General features: G+C 38.5%; 1 protein-coding gene across 1 annotated transcript in view; it reads left to right on the forward strand.

The window, feature by feature from the left end:
* LCLAT1 (lysocardiolipin acyltransferase 1) overlaps nt 1-14,021 on the forward strand; it is a 76,725-nt gene that overhangs the window by 1,567 nt on the left and 61,137 nt on the right. Inside the window, exon 2 of the mRNA XM_010138348.1 lies at nt 1,953-2,151. Coding sequence (XP_010136650.1) covers nt 1,953-2,151 — 199 coding nt within the window. The remainder of the gene's footprint in view (nt 1-1,952; nt 2,152-14,021) is intronic.

Raw genomic sequence — 14,021 nt, forward strand, 5'->3', positions numbered from 1 at the left:
ATGTAAGAAACTTTCATCTTCCTCACTCCTCTGCCACATGCTGTTTCCTTTCTAGCAGAGTCAGCAGGGTGGGACAGTGAGGTGGACCCTAACTGAATTCAGTTTAGTTTGGCTTACGCTGCCATTAGGGTTTGTAGAACAGACATCTGTTCGTTATTATGTTTAACTAGAGGTTAAATACGTAATAAGATTCTTATTAAACTGTCAAAAATTGGCCGCTTCTCCCTTTAATGAAAAGATACCTGTTTGCTCTTTTGAACTATATGACTACTCCTGCTTTTGCAGTGCTCTGTAGTTCCTCTTGATGGCAACACCTTTGCCAGAATTATAGTGAGCTGAGTTATTAATAGTATTAATATTTGGCACACATAATGCTTTTAATTCTGAGATCTGAAGCCATTTGTGAATTGTGAGAATGTCGTCCGGTTTTACAGGTGACTTAAACTGAGAAATCTGTGTTCTTTGAAATTCTGTGGCAGAAATGTGAACAGAACAGAAGGTTGTTTTACTTCCTAGAGCTCTGTTTAAATCCCCAAACTTTGCTTTTTTTCTGTATTTTCCTGGAGGAATAATGGGGAAGAGAAGGTAAGGAGGTAATTTGACGGTCTTCCTTTTTTTTTCTTTTTGTTTTTTTTTTTTTTTTTCCCTCATGTTAAGGCCAAATGTTAAGTTTATTCCTGTAGCTGTCAAATCGTGGTTTGGAGGTTTCCTTTTCTGTACTAACTGGGTTGGATAGTGTCCTGCTAGTGGCCTTAGCCTTAGGACCTCAAGTCATACCTCTAGTTAATACCAGTTGTCTGCCTCAGTTTCTTGGGATTTTGTACCTTTCCACTGAGTTTCCATGAGGCATTAAAAGGTTGCAAGGCATTAGCATTTAGTCACCCATATTTTTTAAATTATTTGCCTGGTCCTGGTCCTTTGCTGTTACCAACCATCCCGTGTCCATACACTTCCCTGCATGATCTGGGAATGGCCATGGGTCAGAAAACATTTTCAGTAGGCAATTTGGATGTGTTGAGAATATAGCCAGAGTACGTTGCTGGGCACAGTTATCTAGTTACACATTTATGGTCCGGCTGTCCAGGTTATGAAACCAGGCCCTCCTAAGCTTACTGTGTAGCTCTTGCCTGCCTTTTCCATCTGATAAACCACTGACCTATGATTTGTAGCTTAACCCTTCAGAACCACACCGAGCAGGTAAAGGAAGAAACACACTTTATGTGTGAACTCTCAGCATCACTGGCTGCTTAAGCACAATGGAGAAATCTGTTTTCCTGGCCTCGTTTGTGTCCTTCCAAGTTAGAAGCTTATTGTATGCTTTGGGACAGCACTTTTGTAGCATTTGGTGGTCGATGCTTTTTTCTAGTTGTGGGGTGCGGGTCCAGGCTTCAAGGTAGCACTGTAGAGCTATACAGACCTAGGTCTACATCACCGTGCTGTGTTCAGGTTTGTTTGGGATTTCCCTCTCTCAGCTCCTCTTTCTGCCATTAGGTTGTAGTCATCTTTTGCAGTTGGAAGTAAAGTACGAACATGTTGATCGTTTGGTCCCAAGCAGAAAGCAAGGCAGCTTCTGATGCCTTCCCAGCAACAGATTATTTGTGCAGCCAGTCCCTCCTTAGATTACCTGCCAAGTTATAATCCATACAGATCCTCTCACTTTTATTCCTAAATGATAGTATTCTGGGAAAAACAGAGGAAGGTAAGTTCAATCTGTGACACTGATTGTGAAAGAGTGCTTTTTAAGAAGCGCGATTTCATTGTTGTTTCCTCTTCCGTTAAGTAGCTGGCTGTTACTGTGGAAAAGCTGGCTGCTTTGTTAGAAAACAGTTAAAGTTTGTTTACTACTGATAATGTGAGTGAATAAGTGAAATGATATAATTAAAACTAATTGTTATTGCTAATGGGCTGGTGCTTCTGGGAGTGAAGTCGTAATATTGAGATGTTATTTCTAGGCCTTGCTGGAAATGGTGTTTGGTGCCAAGGTGGTTGTCACTGGTGACGGATTTGTTCCTGGAGAAAGGAGTGTCATTATCATGAACCATCGCACACGAATGGACTGGATGTTTCTGTGGAACTGCCTGCTGCGGTACAGCTACCTCAGACGTGAAAAAATCTGTCTCAAATCTAGTCTCAAAAGCATTCCAGGATTTGGTAGGTCACTAAACCTTTTAATTTGAAAGGAAAATGTGTTTAAATTTTGCCCAGCACTGTTCATACCCTGTTAAATGACTTAGGTTTAAATTCTATTGCAGTGTTTTAAAAAAAAAAAACAACTGGTGTAAGATGTGTGGCGAATTGAGCAAATAAACCATAAATCTGGAGGTTGCCAGGACTACATGCTTAAGCATTACTTTTTAAAGATGCTACTTGTGCTACTGTTGCTTATAGGAAAAAATATTTCTGCTTTACGTGCTGAAAGCATTTTTCAAAATTATGATAAAGATTTTTGCAAGTCTTTCCAAAGTCTTTTTCAGCACTTTGGTTTTGGTGCTGTTTCATCCCACATTGCAAATGCTATCATCAGGCTTCTTTCTTCATTATCGAATTTATGCTATTGAGAAGACTAAAAAAAAAAGAGAAAGAAAAAGGCCTGTAGGCAATAGCAAAGTTGATGGTTCATTTTAATATCTGTAGTTTTAAAATGAGCTAGGTTACTCAAAATATGCTGTACAGGATATGAAATAATCAGTATTTATAGGGATGGAGGCTGGAATCAGGTCTGAGTTGCACATACTCAGAAAAATCATTTCATATAGGCCAAAAATTGTCACACAAATGGTTTCTGAATAAATAGCCAGACTTAGCTGAAATAAAAGCCTCTCTTTGCATTTTATTTATGTCTTAGATTTATTTGCTGTTTTATACAAAACTAGCTTGGGCAGGATATGCATCAACTTTGTGATGTCAAAAGAGTAACCTTATTTATGGTTCCATTTTGTCAGGCCATTTATCTGAGCAGATAATTTGGCAGGATTCCATACGGCGGAACTCTCATACTGTTGCACTGTTATTGCGTTCGCTTGCTGGGCCTTTAGTCCTCTTAAGTAAGAGCCGCAACTAGGTAATGTACGTTTTTCCCGAACAGGCAACATAAAGGTCAGTTGTGCTTGACAAAAGACATCTCTCTTAACGTTACAGGAAATGAGGAAATACGTATTTAGATAAATGTTCTATCTCCATAACACAGCAGAGATGTTTTGAAATGTTAGAATCAGCTCTGTACGCAACTTCTTAAAGCAACCATGGAAGATGAAATCAGGAGTATAGTCTGGAGGATTCATAGGTTCAGCTCGTCAAAAGTAGCATATATTTTGTTTGTAACAAGATGTCTGTATGTATGTTTATTAATGCCTTTAGTAACAATTGGAAGGTCAGCTCCAGAAGCGTGAATGCTATGTTACGCTTAGCAGAATTCAGTTCCTGAAAGCGTGATAGGAGTTGTTTAGAGGTTGATTTTTCTTTTTTTCTTTGCCCCCCCCTTCCCCCCCAGTTTTCAGTTCTGCGCGTAAACTGAGCACATCTAATAGCTTTGGCGAGTAGGCTCAGGCAGATGAAGCTGTGGCATGTCAGTTTTAGCAGACTGTCTGACATAGTAGCTTAAGCCACTAATAAAATTCTGGGTTTATACTCCATTTTGTGCACTGTGGCACCGGCAGACATTTACTCCTGTTGTTTGCATTACAGGGTGACAATTTCTGGCAGTAGATTGGGTGCCTGGATCTGTAGTGTTATAAATCACTATTCATATGTCAGACCCCTAAGCACCCTGCACAGTATATGGGCTTTGAGTACTTTGATTGAAATGTTGTGAATTTTAGCTTATTTTTTAGTAGACTGTCAATGTTGTGTTATTAGTCACAGGGGAGGAATCCAGCTAAACTATGTCCTTCACTCAAGTAGTTAATAGTTTAAAATCATAAATAGTTTAAAATCATAAAAGTTCAGCTTTTATTCTACCATAGTATATCTGAGAAAAGGCCTTAGAAATATGTGTCTCCGTGATCAGTCAGCCTGTGTTCTGGGTGGTAGATTCTTGCAAGAATGAAGTATTCTGTATAGCCGCATATTTAGGGAAGAGATGGAAAGTGAGACTCTTGGATGAAATTAAGATTGACAGAAAAGATTTCATCATGAATCCATATGAAGTTTGGTGGTGCAGTGATATAGCAGAAAATGGTGTCCAAAGCGGACAACACTGAATCTCATCAGTAAGAGTCGAATTTCTCCTACTTACCTCTAATGGCCCTGCTGTGTTATTTGATAGACTTTTAACAGGCATTTTTCAGATTTTGTTTCTGTTAAATTGTGTCCAGTGGTTTCACGTAATGGTTTTGTTTGTTTTATGAGCTTGTAAAGGCAAGAAGGTAACTCAGAAATCAACTGGAGAGTTTCAGTCCGCTGTATCAGCTATAGTTGATACTTTATATGTTGATTATTTAAGGTGTAATATTTGTGGTAGTTAAAACAGCTACTTCCATCATGTCTTTCAGTTTCATCTTTTCATATATTTATGTGAATTAGTTGTACAAAGTCAAAGGTGTAGGATTATGAAGGAATTGATATATTGTCTAACTTCTAATAAATCTTTATCTAATGGTAGTTTTGCTTTGAGTTTGAGAAATACTTGAATGAATATACTCTATTGCTTTCAATGCAATTTCTTCTGATCTTTCAAAGGATTTTTTTACATGCATTTCATTTAAAATTATGCATAAGGTAAGATTTATAATGAAACCCTTGAATTTCCGTGTTGCTGAAAATGTTGTGAATATTAAGCATTGCACCTTCGTTGTTTTAAGTGCTGTCCCATCTGGGGTGTAAAAATAGATCTATGAGAGATTCTACTAATCCAAGTGGTATATACGGTAGATGAAGGGCGAAGCTTGGAATGCAAATAGATCCAGAGTCCTTGTCGCCCCCTTTGTAGGTTAAAAGTGTAAGGGTATCAGATTTAATGAGTGTATTAGAACTTATTTTCTAGGTAATTATAATTAAAATCAGATGAGTCAGTATTTCAAGGAGATGCATTGAGTTCTTAAGTTATTAATTCTTTGCATTCCAATGTGAGAAGAAAACTTTAAATTGATTAAAGGTGAGCCTTAAAAAAATGAAGCCCAAAGAAAAACAGATGGTCCTTTCTTCCTGGAACTGTTAGCTTTGGCTTGATAAATTATGTGCAGTAAAGTTTTCAAAAAAAGGTATTACGTTTCAGTAATCTCAATTTCAGAAACATTCTTGCAGCATTTCAGTACAACTTGCCAAAGTTGATGTCTCGAGGGAGCACTACTCTGCTCTTAACTGTTGCTGCAGTTTCTCATCTGACATCATCAGAAACTACTGACACATTCTGCAGCATCAGTTTTCAAGGAGAATTTCTAGTGGCATTGACACTTTCCTGCGTGTTCTAACAAGATAGGACTTCTCTACAGTATTTGTAATAGATATGTACCATTTATATTCTCACCTATTCTCAGTTACTAAGGAATAGCATCAGAAGTTATAGAGATTATGATGCAGTTGTTCAGCATGTGCTGTGGAATACATACTGGTTGAGTAGGGACCAAGGAACATACACAGTGGTGTCAGATGACCAGATTACCACTAGATGTTAGTTGCATCCTTTTAATTTTTTTTGTCTTAATAGTTTAATTTGTAAAAGTCTTGTTGTGATGTGAACCAGTAAGACTTCACTGGAAATAGAGATGTATTTTAGTGATGGACGGTTCATATGTGTTCATAGTTTTAAATAGGATTTTAATTACTGTGGGCCCATAGAAGTGTTTGGATAGTAGTGGTTAAAAGTGCCTCAACATCTACATGAAAAATAAATTAAAATTTGGGTTTAAATTAAGGACTTCAGATAAATTGATGGTAAAATGTGAGAAGGTAAGCAAAGGGGTTAGTATCAGTGCATGGCTGCTGCGTGAGATAATATTCGCTCTGGTTTTGCTTAAGGCAGATGGGAAAGCTAAATAACACCATGATTCAGTGAACAAATGTAAAGTATGTAGGTGCTGCAGGCACCATTGCTGGATGCGACTTGAAGACTTTACCATGTTCGAGAAGGGTCACTGAAACTGCTAAAGCAGGGAATTACAGCCGGAGTGGATTGGGGCAGGAAAAAGGTAGGAAAGGGCAAGGTGATAAGGAAAAATAAGAATAAGCAAAGCAGGCAAACCTGGAGTAGTTTGGAGCAGAGATAACTGGGTAAGTCTGTCCAGACCTTCATCTCTGTATTCAGATTATTTTGTGGCTAACATTGCTCTTGAAGAGAGTGCAAGATGGAGGGGCTTTTTAGTTGTTTTTCACTTGTCCGGCCACTTGTATGTTGTAGGTCTCAAAGGCTGAAGCTAGGTTTGGACCTTCTGTTGAGTGCTGGGCTGGGGAAGGATTTGCGTTCTATTTCAGGACTGGGCTTAGCCCCACCGATCTCATTGCCCGTTGGTTCATCTGTTATAGCTGTCCATGTGTGTGAGTGTTGCCTGAGGCAAATTCAAAGTAATTTGAGTCATCTTAGTTTTCAGTGAAGCAGGTCAAAACAACTCATTTTATCCTGCCTTTGCCACGGGCTGAGAGCATTCACACCGACAGCTATGATGGATCAGCTACCATGCAGTGAAAGATTGGTGTGGCTAAGCCTCGAAAATTGTACCTCTTAACTCTATCGGAGTATAGTTAGAGCAGCATACTGGGGGGGATCTGTATGCGCTTAGGTTGGCTTAGAAGTGTTTGTGCTGCCACAGCTACTTCTGTAGGTAGGGATATAAATACTTCGGCATAAAGCATCATTGTTCAGGTTATGGCTGGATTTGCGTTCAGATTCTTATCAGTAGAACACGATGGTTTAAAAAATTAAAAGTGTAACCTACTGAACTTTCTAGTATAGTTCTTGTCTCAAGTATCTTTGTTTTGTTAAGATAGGCTGAAATGAGTGTTTTAAGGAGCTGTGATGTTTTGTCTTATGGCAATTCAATTATGAGCTGCCAGATTTAATTACTTCAGAGTTGTCATCCTACATGATTTTTAAAGTAGAAGTTGAAAAGTATGCTCTCTAATGGAAAGCACAGTTGTTATTCTAATGGTTGTTCATGGTGAAGACAGATAGGCAAGACTCTTCTTGAAGTTTTAAGTGTGAGGGATTATACTTTGAAGCAAAAATGCAGCTTAATTTGCCTGTAATTCTACATGCTTTTTTTTTTTTTTTTGTGGGGAAGAAAACATTTAGGTCCTTTTTCCCAGCTGGCTCTTGTCTTTCTTCAATAACCCAGGAAAGATGTAATAGGAATATTTTCAGATGAATACCACAGGAATTCTCCCAACTCTGTCAGGGAAAAAAAAATTAGCTTATATTCCATTTAAAATTTGCTTATCCTTGCTGTATAATAAGGATTTCAGCTTGTCTCTGGCCCCTTTGCCTCTCCAAAACACACATCAAAAGAGTCGGAGAGTGCAGGGCAACAAACTCGCACCTTTATGGGACCACAGTTGCAGAGATGCAGCCGCAGACATTAAATAGGTCTTCTTCTGCTGCCTTGTTAGGCAGCTGGTCCCCAGCCCTTTTTTTGCTCTTTAATTTCACAGTCCTCCTGTAAGAAAATGGAGCACCTGAAGAGGATGCAGGCCTGCCAAAAAGGTGCTGGGTTGTAAAATCTCTCACCGTTTCTGACTGGCAGTAACGATAGCACGTCCATAGGAGAGAGGTGGGCTGTACCTTGCCGTTTTCAGATATGTTTCTTTAGGTCCTTTCACTCCAATCTATCAGCCAGAGGTTGTTCCTTTACTGTCTTTGGAGCTTCTGGAACAATGTGGGCCTTTGCTGCAGAGTATTGGGCAAGACTCATCTTTTTTGATACTTACATTTCCTTGCGATGTTTGATTGTATTGACGTATTTTTAAAATGCATTAGAAAAAGCAGCTCTCCAGCTATCCCAGGGGTTTAAGTCTTTGCTTTAGTTTTCAGTAACATCATGTTATTCTGATTTTACATAGTACATCAAATCAAATTTGAAGTGTTATTTTAAGGTGAATATTGTAACTGAATAGGTTTAATGGTCCTTAACAGCATTTTAGCACAAAGATTTTGTGTACGTAGCACTAATACAATGGTGGAGTTAATCATCTGATTGTCGATATTCTATAAAAATGGCATAATTTAGGAAATGGAATGAATACTTAAGTGTGAAGATAGATATTTAAGGGACTGAATATTGAAAGAATACTTTCCAAAAGCATGGTATACCTCTGTCTGCATATATCCTGCTTCTACTGTCACAATTTTTTCCTTCGTGCTTTCACTTTTTTTGTGTGTGCATATTAGCTGAGACAGAGACGGTTCTTCAGTGGTGTATATCCTTTGAGAAGGTTTCACAGTTAAGTTTTCAGAGCTAAGACATAGGCTACTGTATCTGGCTAGCTTTTTGACAACACTCTTATTGCCCTGACAAGTAAATCTCATCCTGTAAACATTGTTCGAAGAAGCCTCTAATTGTATTGTAAATGAACTATAAGATAAAGCAGAGGTTTCTAGTGGCACATACTGTATTCTCCCACAAGGGAATGAAAGAGAGAAAAGGAGGTATAGCAAGTGTTAACACTTGAATGGGACTTCAATAAATATAAAACTTAGAATATTTTGGTACTGAAGGAAATGCACGAGAACTATAGGGATATCTGAGGTAAAACTGGTCAGAGCAAGATAAGAATATTTTTCCTTTTTTGTTACCTAAAAATTCTGTGTCGAATTAATGTGTTTTAGTAAAAACAAAGATTTAGGGTTCACATTCCATGGAGGAGATGATACTGTGTCCAGGTAAAAAGTAGACTGTGGTATATGCACGTGTGGAATAAGTAGTCTGAACATAAACTGAATGTGATGATAAAAATAATTTAAAAACACGTTTAGAGTAGTATTCAGAGCCTGATGAGGCAAGGCGGTGGCAAAAGCATGCTGGTGTTTAAATAGGCACCTTGCAAATAGATAAAATTAAATGAATAAACAGACTGAACCAGATGTTTCACTATAAAATTAGGATTGCTACTGTGAATCTGTATTTGTGAATTTTATCTCTTAGCTAGTTTTTAATTTGCTGAAAGAAGTCATCAAATCCAATGGTAGTTGTTCAAGTTACTATACTTCTATTAACTACATTGTTAGAAATAAGCATAGTTAAAAAAAAAAGCAGAGATGGTGCTTTACAGGATTATTTCAAGAACCACTTATTTCTTTCCTAGTTTGTGCACTCAAACCATTACATGAAATTTAAAAAAATCTTTTAATTTTCTTTGGGTTATTAGACATAAAACTAGCTAGAAAAAAAAGCAGTAAAATGGCTGATTCTGATTGAATTTGTAGAAACCACTGTATATACTTTGTAACTTTAAGCCCTGGCTTCTTGTGTGATTTCTCCGTGGTCACATCTTTTCCATACCTACAGATCTTTGAAAGAAGGAACATTCAGAATTGTGTGGTTGTTGCCTTGTGGATATTTTGCACAGCAAAGCACTTGGAATAGCAAACGATGTTAACGGATCCAGTTATTTGTATACAGTGGGATCACGCACTTCCGAGTGATGTCCCTTAGTTAAGCCTAGGTGTGTCCTGGGTTCAACATGGAGGAACCGGATGCTCTCATGTTGTCTGGCTTTCTTCTTCTGGTCTGGTTCTGGTGTCTGGTTCCCTGTTGTCTCAAAAGTCCTAATCAGGGCCAAACCCCTGTTAAATACAGATGAACTGAGCAATACCTTTATTTTTAAGGTAATGCTATGAAAAAACAGTGAATAATGTAGTGGAAGAAAAGGGGGAGGATGAATGAACATAGTAATGTAATCCTGTAGTTAAGCCTTCTACTTTCCTACTTGTTTCTATAGTTTTGAATCATTTACTAATTTTTTTTTTAATGGGGTGGGGTGTGGGTGGGTGGTGGGGTGGCGGTATTATTAGCTGTTCTGTTACATTGCTGTAGGAAACACATAGATACCATTTTCTTTGTGTGTATTTTTGCTTGCAGTATCAGCCATAGTACTCCTCTTAAAGACATGACATTTTGGGAGACACCTAATTTTTGAGATACTTAAAGAAATATGCAAAAAATTGTGATACAAAACCAAAGGAAGACATTTTTTTTCACAACTCACCTCTTTCTCTTTTGTTGATTGCCACCTCCATTCTAGTATCTACTTACTCCCAAATTACCTTTGCAATGAAAACACACTTTCAGCTTCAAGTGTTATTTTCTTGTAAAGGATTTTGGGGTAGGGAAAATAGAAGTGCAGGGTCTTAGAATTTAAAAAGCTTTATACTTGCAGCTAGCATTTTTAATACAATGCTGCAAATTCTCAACATGCATAAGCTATAATTTTCTTTATCCCCAAGGCAGTAAGGGAATTCTTGTGTACAGGACATTTCTCTAGTTCAATAGCAGACTTTCCCTTTCGTGTTAAGTGTAATTTTTTTTCCTATGTCGAATTACATCCTGATAGAATACATAGCATTAGTGTGTATGTGTTACTTGAGATTTGAAGCCGCCTTTTTATTTTTTTCAGCTCTGAAAAGTTGATTTAAAGGTCAACGTGGCTAGCAACTATACCTTGTAGGTTTTTGCCCTGCGCTTTTGTGATTTTGAACAAGAGCTGTGCAGTGAGATGCTTTTTGTGTGCTTTTCCAAGCAATGTTGGCTTGGAAATGCCAGTTCCTACAAAATGACTATTTTATAAAAGAAATGGAGTTGTACTGTTATGATTTCTTTAGCTTCACTGTGTCTCTGCCATGTTTGTGTAATCAATGGTTTCTCAGGAATCTGCAAATCAAAAAGCATCCATTTTTCCCCAGTCAAGTAAATGCTGCCTTTGCTAGGAAAATTCCTGTTGCCCAGGAGCTTTTCGACAACCGAAAAAGCTGTATAAAAAGAGAAAAATATAATTACTTTTGTTGAACGCTATGTTGACCTAAAGTTAACAATAATTAACTGAACAGCGTGTCTCTCTGCAGGCTGCGCATGAGAAGGTACTTCCTTCTGCTGCTGTTTCGGAAATCTTGCTGATTAGCAAAACCTTTCATTGTGCCCAGTGCTCTATTGAATTCCTCCAGTTTCTCTGTGCATTCCCATTTGGATCCCACACTGCGCCTCAGACTTGTTACATGTTGTTTTTCCAGTAGCACAACGCAGACACACTGTGGAATGGAAATCAAAGCAAGAGCTGCATTTGCTTTGTTCGGAGGCGTGTGTCTGCAGCCCCGTGCTGGGTTTCCTCTCCTGCTTGAATGTGGTGGGATGGTGAGATGTGTAAACAGGAGGCATTCTCCCCCATCAGGGTGTGGACCAGGGCTTTGGCTGAAGGCAGTAATTCATGATTTTGTTGCCTTTCACTGGAGGCCTGAAAGCGTGAGCAAATGTGGAATATTATTCCACTTTCATATGTGCTAAAATAGTTTGACGCAGTGCGCTGTTCTGGGGTAATCCCTGTTCCAGGGAGGAAAACCTGGACCTTTACTATTAGTCATCTGGCTGTTAGGTAATATGTTCTTATTTGAGCCGTGAGGACTGTTTTACCTAATTAGACATACACTTAAAGATAGAAAAATTCTTCTACAACACTGGATATTATCTGTTGGAAAGGTTAGAAAATTAAATCTGTTGTTTATTTTAAAAACTGGATGCCTACTAACTCCCTTCCCTCTCTTCCACCTCCCTGACCCAGTCATTACATTACTGCCTCTATTTAATTTTTCATAGCCCATATATGACACCACCACTTAGGGCAGGAATGGGAAACTGCTGCACTATATCCTCTGCTTTAAGGTGGTTGAGTCACCCAGAATACGAGTCACCCAAGCGGTAATTTGAGGTTCACAGTGCTATTAAAGAATGGTTGCTAGAAAGAGTTTAGATGCAAGTTCACATATAATTTAAAGTCTTATGCTGCATGAAGAAGGGTAGGGGGGAGGGTGGGATCTGGCAGTGAGGTTTTTCCGTGCTCCCTCTGCTATTGACCAAAGTCACTCTTCCTAAGGAACTGCTGACCTGGGAAGGTAACAGCAGGCTTCCCAAGCAAGCAGGTATTTGGCTTGTTGTTTCCCCTATTGCAATGAGATGACAAAGATTGAATAATGTAGGCCTGATGTGTGACATCACACGACACAGTGGTTTAGCACAGAAAAGGTTTGGCATAAACTAATTTAGGGGTAGTGTCTAGGATACATAAAATGGACAGAGGTCTGGGCTGAGAGGTAAGAACGATTGGAAAACACCAAAACCGCAACACAACTTTCCTAATTGCTATGTATTTTTACTCTGTCCCATTGAGCATCTACATCCTCAGAGCTATGAATGGTAAGGTACAAGGCATCTGTTTCTGCTTGGAAAGCTTTTTTCCTTTGCTGTGCCCAATTTTATGAATCTGATTTCAAATGTGGTATCATAGGATATCTCAAGATGGAAGGGACTCGTAAGGATCCTCAAGTCCAACTTCCTGCTCCTCACAGGTCTACCTAAAACTAAACCATGTGACCTAAAACTGTATTCCAGACACTCCTTGAACTCTGACAGGCTTGGTGCCATGACTGACCACCCTGCCAGTAAAAAACCTTTTCCTAATTTCCAACCTGAACTTCCCGTAGTATAGCTTCATATATTTCTATGTATCTTCTAGAGGAACTAAAAGCTTTGGCACCATTTGGTATGAGAAGATGTTCTCTTTATATAACAATGACAAAGATGAAAATGAAGCCCTAACTAGTTCAATATAAAATAATGCTTTTGCACTGTTGTAGTGAAATGTGTATAGCTTCATATATTTCTATGTATCTTCTAGAGGAACTAAAAGCTTTGGCACCATTTGGTATGAGAAGATGTTCTCTTTATATAACAATGACAAAGATGAAAATGAAGCCCTAACTAGTTCAATAATGCTTTTGCACTGTTGTAGTGAAATGTATTGTAGCAGTAGATGATTAAATGCCAGAAGGAAGCATAATTAAATTACGTCAGCTGTTTTTCAGTTACTTTAACTTTTATTTTTCCCTGCAAATGATTCGTTTAAATGTGGATAGCCTCTATTAATAACGCTGTACTGATACTTCTTGACATCACAGATGTGGGAATGGGATAAGTGCACAGATGCACATAAAATGTTGTGGTCAAAGTTTAGTTTTGCTTATAGTGGGTTTTTAACAAGTACAGCGTGCAAATTTGAAAAGATTTGCTGAGAGTGCATTCTGGGCACTTCTTAATTCACATAACCACTTCCAGAATTCGGTTATCTTTATATCATACATTATCTGAATATCTGAGACTCATTAGGTTCAGACTGCTGAAGGCATGTTAGTTTTGCATGCTCCGTCTGTTTAGTTGGCTTAAAAATAAAATAGTCTACCCCGTGATACAGGTTACAAACCTTTAACAATACAATTATAATGTCCCTAACCCATACAGAAGAGGTTATGCATCTTGGTTAATGTATTATCCAGGCTTGACTGACTTACAAAGTTGATTTAAAAAGTGGTGGCTTTATTAAGTGATTTTCTAGCATGTGCTCCTTGTAAGATATTGCCACAAACAGAATAGAAAGGAGTCCTTGTAAAGAGGAGCTGAAATAAAGTGCAAGAATAACATGCTGTAAGTCACCAGCGAAGGAAAAACAGACTTTAAGCATTGTGGTGAGCAAGGTGGAGAATAGAAAGCTGCGATATTTTCTCTTTGATGTGGGGTATCTCTCTGCAGGTTTTCTGATGAGATACAAGCGAGCTGAGTGCAGTGGTAAGGCAATGTCTGCTCCTCTGTTTAAAAAGGGAGCATCACGGGCATGTGGTGGAGCTGGAGCTGTGATTCGCCGTCCTGCTGTCTGAACTAGTGGACAGAAGTTCTAACATTATGTGCTACACTGTGTAATAAATAGTGCCAAAAAAGCAGAGAGCATTCACTGGAGATAACTGTGACCTGTGACCCTTGAGCTGCAGGCTCAGCAGCAGTTTCATTTGCCTAGGTGTGTTACACTGTCAGACTGTAAGTCTGAGCAGTTGTCTT

Source organism: Buceros rhinoceros, unplaced genomic scaffold (assembly GCF_000710305.1).
Source record: "Buceros rhinoceros silvestris isolate BGI_N320 unplaced genomic scaffold, ASM71030v1 scaffold4316, whole genome shotgun sequence".
NCBI lineage: Eukaryota > Metazoa > Chordata > Aves > Bucerotiformes > Bucerotidae > Buceros > Buceros rhinoceros.